The sequence below is a fragment of the Glandiceps talaboti genome, chromosome 10 (assembly GCF_964340395.1).
Source record: "Glandiceps talaboti chromosome 10, keGlaTala1.1, whole genome shotgun sequence".
In the NCBI taxonomy this organism is placed as follows: Eukaryota; Metazoa; Hemichordata; class Enteropneusta; family Spengelidae; genus Glandiceps; species Glandiceps talaboti.
In genome coordinates this window covers 3,409,535-3,427,923 of record NC_135558.1, presented here as the reverse complement: position 1 = coordinate 3,427,923, position 18,389 = coordinate 3,409,535, and the positions used below count along the sequence as shown (strand labels likewise).

Below are 18,389 nucleotides of genomic sequence, written 5' to 3'. Positions count from 1 at the left end.
AAAGTAGATAAATATACCTTCTTTTTTTTTTTAAACATATTTCTTTTCTTTTTTTCAGATACAACTTAACTAGATATAAACATTTGACACTTTTTAATGTCATTTTATTCACAAAAACTCTCAATTATTCTCAATTAAAAGCAATTTTAAAAAATCTGGTGTCATCATACACATACTTGAAATAGAGGTCAAAATATCAAAATTTAGTCATTTTAGAATCCAATATGGCCGCCATCCAATATGGCCATAGAATCCAATATGGCTGCCGAATATTGTGTTAAATCTATGGGAAAATAAAATATTGATGATTTCCTTGAAAACAAGATAGTGAACATGCAAATTTCTTGTTTATTTTAATAATATGCTTTCATTTGGCGAAATTCAGAAATTTTTTAAAGAAATTTGTCTCAAAGGCATATATTACCCCAACGTAGACTATACCATACCAACTCATTTCCCTGAATATCAATTTTAAAGTTCTTGAAATCTCTTGAAAACTTTGCCATATGAAAACTTCTCCCTAATCCTTAGGATATCATCTTATTTCTAAGGAAAGATAACACAGTACAGGCCATGTTGGATTCTACAATTGCTATATTTTGACATCATTCTAAACGCTATTTAAAAAATGTATACGATGGCCTCATTTTTTTTCTAGACTTTAACTGAGAATGAGTTTGAATTATCATTAACAAAGTAACAACAAGATTTTAAGTTTTTATTTCTGAGGTATACATGCTATGTTAAGTTTAATAGTGGTGTATACATGCTATGTTACTTATTGGTGTGTGTCAAACTAACAAACACAAACTATTTTAGGATGAGTAGTGTACCTGTGTTCCCCAAAACAAAAACAAAAACAAATAATAATAAACTGCCAATAAATCTACAGCATAGCCATTGCAGATAAAACACTTACCTTGATAAGTTCTCTGACTAAATCTATCTTTCTGAGCAGTAAACATACAACAATAAACCTGGCATAGTATCTTAATTTCTTTACACAAAGTTCAGGCCTGTAACATGAATAAACATGATTTTAATAAAACAATATTATAAATAATACTAGCTGTTTAGTTAATATTTTATTGTACTAAGTATTAAGGAGGAACACAACAGCGGGAAATAAAGGCACTTTGTAAACTTCAAATTGTGGAGAATCATTCTAATTTTACATCACTTGTATATTTTGCATTACTGCCAAGGAACATTGACTTGAAACTTGCTTCTCATTCATTGATCAGTGGAGGATCCTGCCACAAACGTGCACAGTCTAATGAGAGCCAGCAGATATGTATATATGTAATTAGAAGACAATAAATATTTATGGTTATTTTATTTTTTGTAAGGTTATTATAAGCATAGGAGCATAGGCCCTACTCATGTAGGGTCTATGATAGGAGTCATGAATTGACAAGTCTGACAGCAACACACTAAATAATACTGCCCTCACAGGTAGAAGGAGAAATACTTTTGTTTACTAGTAGTATGTGTGATAGATGTTAGACATGCATCCCTCACTCCCAACATACTGTATTAAGTATAATAGTTAATTGTTTTTATTTGGTATAAAACCTTGCCCAGGGTTCTACAAATTTGTTATTTATTTTAATGACAAGCAACCCTTTAAAAGCTAAAACAACCATGATAACTAATACACTTGTCTGGTACAAAAGAATTTTGCTTTGGATGTTTCAATTTTTTTAAAATTTATTTGCTTGAAATACTCTTTAAATTTATTTAATCTGAAATGTTTTTATTGGACTTATTGATTTGAAATGTCTTCACTGCATCAAGACTAAACCATTTGTCAATGTTGGTACTCCCATTACCAATCAGCTAAACATAGTGTATACAATAATCAATTTTAAAACTACAATGTACCTTGCACTTCAGAGTTTTACGTATACGCTAACACAAATCAATGAAACCTTTTTCTTAATTTCCCACATTTGCTGTACAGTTTTATATGCAATCCAAAATCAATGAAAGCATACAACACACTAATACCACTTACCCTTCTTTATTAGCTTTGGAGTAGTAAGCCCTGCCGCGAATTGCTGAGTAAAAGGAAAATGATTCGTTCAAGTAGTTGGTTTCACTTGTACGTAAACTGAAATACAAACATCAACAGATTGCATATAATATATGAAATAGATACATAAATTACTAGGGGTGAGATCTGAATAGTTCATTGTAGGATAAAAAACTAAATTCTTATACTTAGGCCTCAGACACCCCCCCCCCCCCCTCCTTCCATGCCCGCTTCTAACTATTAAAATTAACCAAAATTGAAAATTGCTTCAAACCACACAATCAATTTCAAATCAGTGTGTAGTAGTATGTAGTGCTATGAATATAAAGCCAGTATGTACGGTAATGAGTAAAAAACAGTTCTTTTGTTGACACTTTACCTTATTTTAGTGCCAAAAATTCTTCCATTTTTCAATTTTATATTTTTTTAAAGAAATATTTGTATTTTGGGGTACAAAACATCAATTAAAAGTAACATTGATTTTGTAGAATGCGAACTAAACTGGTTCTATTACCCCCCCCCCCCCCTAAAAAAGAAAGTAGTGTTTTTATCCTACATTGAATTATTGATCTCACCCCTTATCACAATCTATAAATAGTATATATCTAACAAATCAATGACATTTAATATTACAAGTACTCATAGAAATTTTCAATAAGAGTAAAACGTTCAAGATAAAGTCAGCAAATCTTCATAAATTGATGACATAGCCTCCAACACTAATATGCTGTTAGTTGAAGTCCAAAATATGTTCTTGCAAATTTGGTGCTTAGGTTAAAACAATCACACATACATTGTAGCAATGTCTACTCATAACATAAAAATCATGCTATTAACCCAGATATTATAGTACTACGGCAGAAAACATACATTGATTAATACATGGTACAAGACATTAAAATGAGACAAAGTCAATCTTTCTAGATAATCTTTCTCTGACAGTGTTGCCATGGTGACTCAACGAAAAAAAAAATTCAGGTTCATTTAGTGAATTATTATTTCTGCTTAAAGATCAGGGGTCAAGAGCAAAGGTCAATTTTTACACAGAGACTATTAATTGTTAATTGACCTTGAATATAAAGATCAAGGTCATAGGTTAGTGATAGTTTACCCCTGATAATATAAAACAATTAAAATAGTGACCCAATGAACTAAACTGCCAAAGTTAGTGTCAAAATTTTAATTCAACCTGACGGTCCATGTACTGTAGTGTAGAACAAGAAGGCTGATGTGTTCTGATATCGTGTGGAGTAAAAGTCATAGTGTGTATATACCATGACTTCCATTCCATAAAGTGCCGGCCATGTAATACAATGATCATTACATGTATGTTCTAGTGCATCTTGGTGGTAAAAGTCTATTCCAACAAAATAAACATGATCAAGAATATTTCACCCAGCTTCTTGTTTATCTAGGAAGGAAAACCCAAGACATACTTCATGTATAAATGTGCAATACAATACAGATGACAATCACTTACTAGTAATGATAGTACAGTTGTCCAATTTTGGAAGCAATTTCACCAATCTGCCATCTTTTCAAACCATATCTGGTGTCAAGTGCTTGTCTGAAAGATAGGAACAACAACATCGATGCAATTATTTCAATATGTACTCTAACATATCAAAATATTGAGCTATTTGTACACATGCATGTTAAAACATTCAATTGGTGCAAGTATCTGAATGAAACCATGGAACTGTAATTGTACTTTTAAAGTGTACACACAGACACAGAAACACAGACTCAGGCAGAAACAGACACAGACACAGACTCAGGCAGAAACAGACAGACACAGACACAGACACAGACACAGACACAGACACAGACACAGACACAGACACAGACACAGACAGACACACAAAGTGTGCCCTATCACTCTATCATGTGTCACTGATGTACTCTGACTTTGTATGATGCACCAAAATCTGGTGTCCCCCTATCCCTTGTATGTGGTGATCACTCTCAAGAAACCACAATATACCACCTTTTTATTGTGTTCACTCACAGCAAAAATGGTGTAATTTATTGCAGGACACACATGTATGCACACACACACACACACACACACACACACACACACACACACACACACATACATACATACATACATACATACATACATACATACATACATACACACATACACCACACACAAACACACACACACACACACACACACACACACATACACATACATACATACATACATACATACATACATACATACATACATACATACACACATACACCACACACAAACACACACACACACACACACACACACACACACACACACACACACACACACACACACAAATATACATTCACATGTCAAATCTACATAATACCAGATATAATTTCAGTACCTAATTTGTATTTCAAACATGTCCCTTGGCTTATACATCCCCTCAAATGTGGTAAAGATTTCATGCTACTGTAACTACCTATACATGACTAGAGGAAGATTTTTGTAATCTCCAGCTACATGCAAGTATTACATTGTAAATCACAGATTCATGCCTATCAGCCTACATTGAACTAAATACCTTACAAGATGTACAATGTACATGTACATATAAATTGTATATAATTCCATATTTTCTATCACTTACTGTAGTGTATGTACACTATGAATAAGTGTTGTCAAAGCAGGAACACTTTAATACTACATACTGTGAACAGTACAATCCATAACAACAAAGTAAAGTGTTTTCTGTATGTATATACTACCATCATTTACAACATCCATATCAAGAGGAAAAGTATACTGTTTCATTTGCTAATTGACCACATTAGAAAATACCATGTGGGATCTGATATTAATGATAATACTCAAACATATATTTCATGTATAATGTATATAAAATCTAATTCTGTAATTAATTAGATATTAGGTTTTTACTCAGTACAATACTACATTGTGTAAGTAGGTTGATAGATAGTCTTTGTAGTTTTGAATTTGTAATCCTGATAGATTTATCTTTAATATATGTCAAACTGTTGTAAACACCAATACATGTATGTCAAACTGCTGTAAACACCAATACATGTATGTCAAACTGCTGTAAACACCAATACATGTATGTCAAACTGCTGTAAACACCAATACATACATTGTACAATGTATATGTAAAACTGCTGTAAACACCAATACATGTATGTGCCTTCAATTTCTACTTTCCCTAAATACATTTATAATGAACTATATGAACATGATGGTAATGTGATGTGATGTGATGTGATGTGATGAGCAATGGTGTAATAGACCATTTCATTGTACATGATATTTACATTAATTTTGTATATATGTACAGACCACTGAGACCAGTAGAGTGGCTACTACAAGTTATCTACATATTGATTATTGTACACAGTGAAACTACCTCAGTACACATTATCAGCACACACATACACACACATGTACACATACACATACATATGTACCCGTCTACATATGATAAGATTCACTCCTGGTCTATGAGTCATTCATGCATTTTATCCATAATTTGTCAGATTGGAGATCTCAGGTGCTTTATGATAATGAAGCAGCATATACTTCTAGCATTTGGATTTGAATGCAAAAGAACTAGAAACAAGATTTCATCATAATGGCATATTCATATGGGAAGGGACTGACATGCTTGAGGTACTCATATGGGAAGGGACTGACATGCTTGAGGTACTCATATGGGAAGGGACTGACATGCTTGACGTACTCATATGGGAAGGGATTGACATGCTTGAGGTACTCATATGGGAAGGGACTGACATGCTTGACGTACTCATATGGGAAGGGACTGACATGCTTGACGTACTCATATGGGAAGGGACTGACATGCTTGAGGTACTCATATGGGAAGGGACTGACATGCTTGAGGTACTCATATGGGAAGGGACTGACATGCTTGACGTACTCATATGGGAAGGGACTGACATGCTTGACGTACTCATATGGGAAGGGACTGACATGCTTGAGGTACTCATATGGGAAGGGACTGACATGCTTGACGTACTCATATGGGAAGGGATTGACATGCTTGAGGTACTCATATGGGAAGGGACTGACATGCTTGACGTACTCATATGGGAAGGGACTGACATGCTTGAGGTACTCGTATGGGAAGGGACTGACATGCTTGAGGTACTCATATGGGAAGGGACTGACATGCTTGAGGTACTCATATGGGAAGGGACTGACATGTTTGAGGTACTCATATGGGAAGGGACTGACATGCTTGAGGTACTCATATGGGAAGGGACTGACATGCTTGAGGTACTCATATGGGAAGGGACTGACATGCTTGACGTACTCATATGGGAAGGGACTGACATGCTTGAGGTACTCATATGGGAAGGGACTGACATGCTTGACGTACTCATATGGGAAGGGACTGACATGCTTGAGGTACTCGTATGGGAAGGGACTGACATGCTTGAGGTACTCATATGGGAAGGGACTGACATGCTTGAGGTACTCATATGGGAAGGGACTGACATGTTTGAGGTACTCATATGGGAAGGGACTGACATGCTTGAGGTACTCATATGGGAAGGGACTGACATGCTTGAGGTACTCATATGGGAAGGGACTGACATGCTTGAGGTACTCATATGGGAAGGGACTGACATGTTTGAGGTACTCATATGGGAAGGGACTGACATGCTTGAGGTACTCATATGGGAAGGGACTGACATGCTTGACGTACTCATGTGGAAAGGGACTGACATGCTTGAGGTACTCATGTGGAAAGGGACTGACATGCTTGAGGTACTCATATGGGAAGGGACTGACATGCTTGAATTCTTCCTGGGGAAAGGGTACAAAATTGCACACTCAGTGGCTTAACTCGAAAATATCACCTGAGCCCTATAAATTCAATTGATATCTGTTGATTTCACTGAGACTTTGTATCTGTTGCAGGTATAAGATTTTAATATAAACATGTAAAACTCTAGCTCACTTACACAACAGAAAGTGATGTACATTGTACATTACTTTATTTTGTATAATTGCTGGATACTGGTCATTTCCATGATTGCTCAAAGGTTTCAGAAATACACTTCTGTTGCATTTCAGCAATTATATCAAACAGCTGAACACAAAATACACTATTTTCAAATGTCATATTATGGTTAGACTGAAACTCCATCAAAACTTAGTCATTTTCTGTGAAAAATGACATTTAGGCATTGTTAATATTTTGTCAATTTTTGGGGGTTATGGTTCACTTTTCAGTTGTAGTTAAAGAAATATATACTACAGCATGTCTCAGATAAGAATTTCTATCACACATTGGTGAACTATATATGTATATATATTCAAACGTTAATGTATTTCCATCAAACCATGTTAGGTATCAAAACTCAGTGTTCCAGTGACTGAAAGTATTGTCAAATCATTTCAGTTTTATTTCTATCACTATTTTGCCTTTCCAAATTCCATACTTACAATCTGACATTTCGTACAGCTGCTAACGATATCACCAAGTTTTCTTCATAAGAATCTAACACTATAACATTGTCCATAAGCCTATTATGTGTTCAAACATATGTGAAATTTGATTTTCCTACAATCAAAGCGTCCTCGCCAGCCTGAAAGCAGGGGTATCACTTTTCATATGTGGCAAACATGAAACTTTGAAATCAGTTTCAAAAGTGCACAGTAACCCTTGGTTGTCATGGAAACCAGTAGGATGATACAGAGAGAGAGAGAGAGAGAGAGGACAGTGTTCAGTATTCCATTATTTATTACTGAGTTCTGTGTCAGCTATAGCTCTAGGGATGTTTAGGGGAATCCTGACTGATTGCTTCATATTCCCATTGTGATCTATTAATGATTGATTTTACTATTGGGTTCATCACACAAAGGTTATAACATGTGTCTTGAGGCAGTCAAATGTAATTTGTATGCTGCTAACATCTCGGACATGGAGTATACCATATGAAGAATTATACTTCAGTTTGCAATCAAGGGTTGAGTTTGCATTTTACCCAAACTTATACTTGAGTTAGTAATCAGAGATATATTTCATCCAAAGTTATACTTGAGTTAGTAATCAGAGGTCAAGTATAAATATTACCCAAAGTGATACACATTTATATTTACAGCGATTGAAAATTGCATATCCAAAGTTACCAGTTTGTATTAAGAGATAGAGAAGATATTTATCAAATTGTATACTAGCTCACTTACAAATTTATAATCAAAAGTTTTATTTTATTTGCTATTAGACACAGGAATCCCATTTCACTACATATACGTCCATTTACAGTTTGCAATCAGAGATGGGCAATTACTACATTGGCAATCTAGGTTTTGGTTTACAAAGATAGACACAAAACTAAAACTTGTTGTTTGATTGCAGTAGATTACACAAGTGGGTGATAGCATTGCCTCTGTTGTGCAGATAGAATCACCCTGTAAAGTGTAATCAAGATAGTGTAAACTGTGGACATCCCCAAAGTGTACATCATAAGATCATAGATGTCATCAGAAATGTTACCCTACTGCTACTGTGTGCATAATTATATCAATGTCCATTCAATAGCTTACATGTATGTCACAACAATAGTTTTAGTATGTATCGATAAAACCAAACCATTGGTGTTGTCGTAAAAAATGTTCAAAATTGCCATTTCTTTCCAAGACTTTTCTTTAATATTAATTACTGGCGCTGGTATGATTATGCTATTCTCCAACATTTTTCTTCATTCAGCCAGAAAATACTCATGACCAGTCACCTACAATGTAAGTGTCGTCACTGCTTGTCTATCAACTCACAGTAACAAAGCCCTGTTAGGTCACTCATGTTTTCAGTGGCTGAACAAAGAAAAACATTGGGGAATAATATCTCAGTATACCATGGCTTCTATTCACAATCTAACTTAATTTGGGTGATAGTATTTGTCAGCATGTAACAAAATCAGTCTTTTACATCAATATAAACTATTACTGATTTAGTCATCATCAGACGTCTTTTTAGTAAGAGTACACTTTCAGTGCTAGCTATGTCAGACTTTTTTTCTGATGTATATGATGAAACGATTGGACATCCAAATTGAATTTACACTTCAGGTATTCTACTTCTTGGTGCAAACACAGGCTTTCATTACATATACTTGTGTTGAAACCTAATTCATACATAGAGATGGACAAATTGTAAATATGTATAGAGCTAGATGCAGCTGAGACGATTGTTAACAGCTGGGGCACAGGCTGAGTTTGTACACTTTGGTGTGCATGCTGGGTAATTTTTACATCATATCATAAGGTATCTGTTTCCTCTTTATACTAAAACACACTTTTACATGACTTGAAATTGGCATATTACCTGAAACCTAGTATTCATCATTAATTTAATGTACACAATATTTGATAACATTTTTTAGTGAAAGCACACATATAATATATTGAAATGTCAAGGAATCTGCTGCTATACCTACTATCAACTACACAGTCAACTATATTGAAGATGGTAGATGATAATTTTAATGTCAACAATGGCATGCAACAACATTATATTATGCTAGTACAGTTAATCAAGATTTCACATACATGTCTATGTATTCTATCCAGTCATGTATTTTTTTAAAAAAACTTAATAAATTCAGCGTGCTACTTTGATATAAGACAGGACTAACGTATGCCAATGGTAGTAACATTTTACACTGAGAATTTGACATTTTTTATTCCTTTGTATTGTAGTCTTGACACATGACGTCTTTGGAATGAATACAGTTTTTCTTCGCATTCTATATTTTTTTCACTTTTAATCTGATTCACATTCATTTACTTTAGATTAAATTTTCCCATTTTGTAATAGTATATTGGTAAGTTTATGATTATAACCAGTGAGGTATGAAACTAGTTGGATATCCCTGCAGCAAATTGTCTGTACAGAACAGACTTCAATTCATTACTTACGCTGTACAGTATATGCTGGTCCATATCTCAAAGATATATACTACATTGCAGGCAGTACGACTGGCACAGATTAATTTAACACTTGAATGAAGAATTACAATTCTATCTACTACACTATATGCACTTGATTAATACAATACCGAGAATTGGAATCTCAGGGTCTGCATCCCTTCACATACATGTACAAATCTACATGTACATGTACATTGATTGAAGGGAATTACAATGAACTTGAATGTTGTCTGACCTTGACTTTCACTGCATCCCTACAAAAACACACTGATTTAGGTTAATTATATGTATAACATGCATACATACACAAGCACACGCAAGCACACATACATGTACATGTACATACATACATACATGCATGCATGCACGTACATACATACATACATACATACACATACACGCACACACACACACACACACACACACACACACACATATATATATATATAAATGTACATAAATACATTCATGCATGCATTATACATGCATGTATACACACCTACCCACGCACGCACACGATACATGGACCAACCCACCCACACACACCCATCCACACAGACAAGATATAGAAGAGATTAGAAAGAAGCTACATAAACGCATAAATGAGAGTTTGACAATGATAATGAGGTCAATGTAAACATCACAAATCAAAGTACATTTCCATCACATCACTGTAAATGATGGAGATGGTATCGTGTATCAACTTGGGAAATATAACAGGAGTTAGCATTTAGCTGTAGTGATGAATGGTTTCATCTTTATACATTGTTATTTGCATCTAGCAGGTCATTCCTATCAAATCAAACTACATTACTTCTTTCCAGCTTTACAACCCACTTACCAGTGTAATCTCAAACAGAATGCCATTTGAGTTGACTATTACAAACCTTACAAACATTGCTACAATTTCATTGTATGAGCTACCATCATCTCACCAAACTGTCATCAAATAATGTGCATCTATAATGTTAAATGTATCAAGGTGTTTTCCATAATGGAAGCTTTAATATGCAGAGAAAATAAGCCAAATAAAATTTTGGTAAGAATTTTGTTACACTAGACGATAATAGATAATCAACAGTACTATATGTATTTTAATAGTTACATTTTTGTCATACAAAGTGAAAAGTATAGTAATTTTGTGAATAAAAAAGTTGTTGAGCTAGACAATATTTCAGGTTTATATTATAAAGGGCTACTATCAAACTAACAGCATGTACATTTTGTACATTTACATTTGTATAAACTAAGTCGTATGATCCTTCACTGCTTCAATTATATGTTAGGTGCATTTGTTAAAATTAATTATTAACACAAAGAGAATACAAGCAGTCATCTGTATCATAAAATAAATTTTACACTGAGATTCTGTCTATGACATGATGATATTATTTGATAAAATAAAAATATCGAGAGATGAAGTAAATTAAATGCTACATTATTCGGCAAAAAAAAAAGATAATTGTTTCAGGTCAGCACACTTTGTGTGTGTGTGTGTGGGGGGGGGGGGGGACAACACAAAAATACTCCCTACTTCACGGAAACCGAAAGACAACTGCTGAGCCAATCATGAACATGCAAATGACATCTGTCCCACATACACACTTGCTCTAAAGTACTAAACAAAAAGAACAATAACTGCCATAAAATAGTAGATTGAGTGCATTTTAAAAATCGTTGCAACAGTTTAAGCAAACTGTCCTCACCAGAAACAATTCTTTCTCTTTTTTTGGCCTTATAGATATCCAGCTGACACACACAGCTGGTACAACAATACATAACCTGCTAATAATGATTATTAATGCAGTTTTTAAGATGCTACTTTATACATGTATACATACTACATTGAGTATACATGTATAAATAGAATTACAACTCATTTCAAAAGTAAAACCTTTTTATCTATCTGTAAATCATGATGAAAGGTACATTTCTGTCATAATGAGAGAGAAAAATATTGAATTTTGTCTCAATGCAGGATGTTAAATACCAAAAATAATTAGAAAAATGACTATTTCATTATTGAATTTAAAGAGCTCATTAAATATAACATTTATATCAAATATTGAAATAATTTATTGCGAAAAAAGCTATTTTAGATAACCTAGTAATGATCTGGGACTGTTTGAATATAATAATATTAGTTTTATCATCTCAATATATGGTGACACTGATTAAATACAGCTTTCTATGCATCTATACATCTATGCTACGGTTGAATGTAGAATGTACATTTGTATATAGACTACAGCACGGATGTACAATCTCTAGTTTAACATGACATGCTGATGATATCTTAAGATTACCTGGCTTTGTGGAAGTAATCAGAATAGATTAGAAAGCTGATAGTATGTGATATGTACTGTCACATAACATTGAGTTAGTTACTACATTGTATGTCGTTCCTTGTTAGCATCAATAGCGTCTCAGCAGACTGACTCTACATGTACATGATGGGGCATACTACATGTATGTCAGCTTTGTAATTGATTGTAGAGGGAGGGACGGCGGAGGGAGGGAGGAGGAATGGATGAATGATTGATGGATGGATGGATTGATGGAAGGAGGGATGGTTGGATGGATGGAGGGAGGGAGGGAGGGATGGATGGATGGATTGATGAATGGATGGATGTAGGGATGGAGGGAGGGATGGATGGATGGATGGATGGAGAGTGGGATGGATTGATGGAAAGTGGGATGGTTGGTTGGATGGATGGATGGAGGGAGGGATGGATGGATGGATAGATGGAAAGTGGGATGGATGGATGGATGGACGGATAGATTGATGAATGGATGGATGTAGGGATGGAGGGACTCGGGGGATGGATGGATAGATGGAAAGTGGGATGGATGGATGGATTGATGAAGGGATGGATGTACGGAGGGATGGATGGATGGATGTATAGATGGAGAGCGGGATGGATAATGATTTATATTGAAATACACCTTGAAACAGTAAATAGAATGTGGAATTAAGTAACACTATTAGTTTCCTGTGAATGAGTGAGTCTGTTTTATTCAGTTCTGTTGTATACATACTGTATCATATTGTGTATGTTCTGTCAGCTGATCAAATGAAGGTAATAATGGAAATCAACATGGTATATATACCTTGTATTAAAGATGATACATCAACTGCTGAGCTTACATGGAAACATGTCTCATATTTCGTACTGATATGAATAATACATTGTACTATAAATTTGACTACATGTAACTGTTGAAATAAATAAAGTACACCTGTCTGTACATCTAATAGACCTACATATCATTCAAGTTTACACTACAAGCCCTGATTCCCTACCAAACAGTGGGTATAAGTCTAAAATCATACATCATATAAAAATACATGTACAAAATGTACAAGCCAAGATTCCCGAGATAATGGGCAGGAGTCTATACTGAAGTATATCATATACACGATGTATAAATGTACACTACAAGCCCAGATTCCCTACCAAACAGTGGATATAAGTCTAAACTCAGTATGTCATGTATAAATGTACACTACAAGCCCAGATTCCCTACCAAACAGTGGGTATAAGTCTAAACTCAGTATGTCATGTATAAATATACACTACAAGCCCAGATTCCCTACCAAACAGTGGATATAAGTCTAAACTCAGTATGTCATGTATAAATATACACTACAAGCCCAGATTCCCTTCCAAACAGTGGGCATGAGTTTAAACTCAGTATGTCATGTATAAATATACACTACAAGCCTAGATTCCCTACCAAACAGTGGGCATGAGTCTAACAGCTTCAAGTGACAAGGATATGGGAGCTGATTATGTATCCATACATGAGTGTAGTCAGGTAGGGCATCCATCAATGTAAGATAAATGTCTATGGGGAAAATTAAGTACAAACTGACACTACATTGCATTGACTAATTGCTGTATTAGGTATTGTAGTAGAATATTAGGTGTAAATTAATAGCTGTCGCAGTACATTCCACAAAAAGAGCTGAACACTTGAATGTGTTCTCAACACTAGCATGCAAACAATGGGCTTGGATAATGAAATACATACTTTTCAAAGGCAACTACATGCTACAGTCCCTCTATCACAGGGACTGTATACAGACCATGTACTAGTCACTACTATATTCATGTTGTAGTGGATATATTTGACAATGTATTGTTGTAGTGGATATATTGTATATTTGACAATTGTATTGTTGTAGTGGATATATCTGATGAATAAATGCATTGTTGTAGTGGATACATGTATATTTGACAATGTACTGTTGTAGTGGATATATTTGACAATGTATTGTTATAGTGGATATATTTGACAATGTATTGTAGTGGATATATTTGACAATGTATTGTAGTGGATATATTTGACAATGTATTGTAGTGGATATATTTGACAATGTACTGTTGTAGTGGATATATCTGACAATGTATTGTTGTAGTGGATACATGTATATATGACAATGTATTGTTGTAGTGGATATATCTGACAATGTATTGTTGTAGTGGATATATTTGACAATGTATTGTTGTGGATATATTTGACAATGTATTGTTGTAGTGGATATATCTGACAAAGTATTGTTGTAGTGGATATATTTGACAATGTATTGTTGTAGTGGATATATCTGACAATGTATTGTTGTAGTGGATATATTTGACAATGTATTGTTATAGTGGATATATCTGACAATGTATTGTTATAGTGGATATATCTGACAATGCATTGTTGTAGTGGATATATTTGACAATGTATTGTTGTAGTGGATATATTTGACAATGTATTGTTATAGTGGATATATCTGACAATGTATTGTTATAGTGGATATATCTGACAATGTATTGTTATAGTGGATATATCTGACAATATATTGTTGTAGTGGATATATTTGATAATGTATTGTTGTAGTGGATATATCTGACAATGTATTGTTATAGTGGATATATCTGACAATATATTGTTGTAGTGGATATATTTGATAATGTATTGTTGTAGTGGATATATTTGACAATGTATTGTAGTGGATATATTTGACAATGTATTGTTGTAGTGGATATATCTGACAAAGTATTGTTGTAGTGGATATATTTGATAATGTATTGTTGTAGTGGATATATCTGACAATGTATTGTTATAGTGGATATATTTGACAATGTATTGTTATAGTGGATATATTTGATAATGTATTGTTGTAGTGGATATATTTGACAATGTATTGTAGTGGATATATTTGACAATGTATTGTTGTAGTGGATATATCTGACAAAGTATTGTTGTAGTGGATATATTTGACAATGTATTGTTGTAGTGGATATATCTGACAATGTATTGTTGTAGTGGATATATTTGACAATGTATTGTTATAGTGGATATATCTGACAATGTATTGTTGTAGTGGATATATTTGACAATGTATTGTTATAGTGGATATATCTGACAATGTATTGTTGTAGTGGATATACATGTATTTGACAATGTATTGTTATAGTGGATATATCTGACAATGTATTGTTATAGTGGATATATCTGACAATGTATTGTTATAGTGGATATATATGACAATGTATTGTTATAGTGGATATATCTGACAATGTATTGTTGTAGTGGATATATTTGACAATGTATTGTTATAGTGGATATATCTGACAATGTATTGTTGTAGTGGATATACATGTATTTGACAATGTATTGTTGTAGTGGATATATTTGACAATGTATTGTTATAGTGGATATATTTGACAATGTATTGTTGTAGTGGATACATTGTATACTTGACAATGTAATGTTGAATATACAAAATGATGGTCTTCTTCTTCTTGTGTGTATCCAAAATTACAAATCAGTACATAACATGAAATATTGATTAAAAAATTATTGACTAAATATTTTGAAATTAACCCAATTTATGAGCATAACTTTCAGAACCAATAACATTAAGTTTGACATTTACTAAATACCAAACGACTACTTAGACGTGACAAATATCACATGTTGTCGATAAATGAAATCTTAGTCATTAATTCTTCAACCACTTAATGTTTGCATTTATCAAAAAGAAAGCTACCAACTCTAGATATAATAAGATTGAGTAATTGAAGGAAGTGGCTATTACCACCACTCTATGGCTGTACAATTTATTCTAGTTGATTATAGAATATGCCTTGCAGTTATGATGGAATCACAGAGTACTTTGTAAAAACACCCAGTTGTAATTTGATATTGAATTATACTGGCAATGTAACCTTTCCGCTACTAAACATGACAAAATAACTGCCTTTATTTCTACTCTTCTATTTTTTCATATATGATCTGTTTTAAAATTTTAAAGTAATATTTATGTTACTTATTCACCTTTAAAATTAACACTTCAACACGTTCATTATAATTATTGTTGTGTATGTAATTCAGATACAAACAGGAAGAACTCTGTAAATACAAATCACAAATTTTTTGGTGAAATTTTCATTTTGTAATTTGGAAACATAATAACTCAAGGTAAAATAGATTGGAGTGTAGTGAATGGGTTTGTAATCTATCTACGTATCAGGTAGATCTGAAAACACACACTTTAAGAACCCTGATAAATCTTGGTCCCTCTCTGCTATAGTTCCTCCCATAGGGAAACTGCCAGAATACATTTAGATATTTCATGCGCATAGTTTTCAAGTAAAAACACAGACCCTTGACAATTTCTAATAAAAGATAAACTTTAAATCAACCTCTTGTCTTGTCTATCGTGTCATTTCTTGTATGAAGTATCTTTTGAGTAGTAAGATGGACAACTGTCATATTATGAACACAACCTCAACTTACTGCTATCACCTGATTTGTTAACAAAATCATTCTGAAGTTGAAGTTGTAACTTGTATGCATGTGCATGCAGTATTGGGTAAGTCACTCAAGTGCACAGGAAATATCTTTACAGTCTTGCAAATTTGCTCTATATAGGAGGAACCATATAGTAGAGGGGGACAGAGATATGCCAAGTTCTCGGAGTGTATATTCCAGAGCTATATGTAGCAGGTATGTTGTAGAACGGAAGGTGAAAACAGTCAGTAGTGAAATGATTTACTATTCTATACATAATAGCAATTACAGTCCCAGCAAGTGATTTAAAGTGTTTCTTGTGTTTCACATCATTAAACACAGGATTCTACCGGATTTTAGATGAACATTACATTTTAAGAGAAGTTGAACAGCTAACATCTGACTTCTGTTGTAACAAGATGTTTTACAATTACAGTGAAAATAAAAACTCCAAATGTGCATGGTGATGTTTCAATGTATGGAGAAGTAATATAATATAATAATAACTTTATTCGATTCATTCAAATAAATTCAGAAATTTGTTGAATGGTCACCACTGTACAGTGCCCTAATATCCTAGTGTTGAAGAAGCAGGAGGAAACCGGAGTACCGGGGAAAACCTGCGTTGTTCGACAGGGTCAAACTGAGCATCACCCTTCTTACATACAGAAATGGTTAACTTTTTAAAATCAAACCCAGCCGACAACTGGCGGGTTCAAACCCAGACTGCAGAGGTAAGAGGCGTACAAACTAACCACTCGGCCGACATCCCATAAGTAACAACATACAACATATAACCACAGACTGACCTTGATGTAGTGATTATAAGTGTATGGTATAATAACAAAATGTTTTAATACATGTTTTTTTTATAGTTTTTTTGCAAATTATTGAGCTGTATTTTTTCACACTGACTTTGTGAATAGACAAAACATGGCCAAGGTATTTTAGTGAATAAAAATCCAAACTAAAAACCCAATTCATCAATTTACAAGTCACAGAGTGATTGGTTAATTCAGTTAACATGACTGGTTGGGAAAGTCAATCACAACACTGTGAGAGTTAGATCTGTATATGACACAGATAACTGTAGCCAGCTGTTACATACTGTCCTTGCCACTATTTGAATGTCTATTGTATATCAATACATTTAATCTGATATTAAATTAGTCAAATTACTTTCTGATATTTCTTTTTTTCCAGAATTACTTCTCATGTTTTATTAAATCTACAAGTGAAATTTCATTTGTGAAATGGCATAAACCATTATGAATTTAGGGGTGATTATATGTACATATTCTTGTCACATCTAATCTTGTTTGCAGGTGAGCAAGCATCGACCATTATGATTGTAGGGGTGAACAATGTCTAAAATGTAGTCTCCTCATACATTGTATATCATTTGCAGGTGAAGTGGCATCTACCATTATGACTGTAGGAGTGGATAGTATTGATGCTATTGGACTATACCATTATTTGTCTTGGTATCTAGTTGGATAGAGAAATGATACTGACCTGTTCTGTTGTTGAAATTTCCACAGTTTTGTGTAGACGTCAAACGTCCTTCCAAAATATGACTGCCATTGCTTGTGTCCGTATTGAGGTAGATCCCTAGGAAATAAAAAC

The 18,389-nt window shown here is 33.8% G+C and overlaps 1 protein-coding gene across 1 annotated transcript in view; it reads right to left on the bottom strand.

Annotated features, from left to right (window-relative positions):
- The window catches only part of LOC144441087 (protein SCAI-like), a 29,534-nt gene that overhangs the window by 7,007 nt on the left and 4,138 nt on the right, over positions 1-18,389 (bottom strand). The window contains exons 2-5 of the mRNA XM_078130617.1: positions 18,279-18,374; positions 3,516-3,602; positions 2,018-2,113; positions 920-1,016 (exon numbers count right to left, since the gene is read on the bottom strand). Of these exons, the coding sequence (XP_077986743.1) occupies positions 920-1,016; positions 2,018-2,113; positions 3,516-3,602; positions 18,279-18,374 (376 nt within the window). The remainder of the gene's footprint in view (positions 1-919; positions 1,017-2,017; positions 2,114-3,515; positions 3,603-18,278; positions 18,375-18,389) is intronic.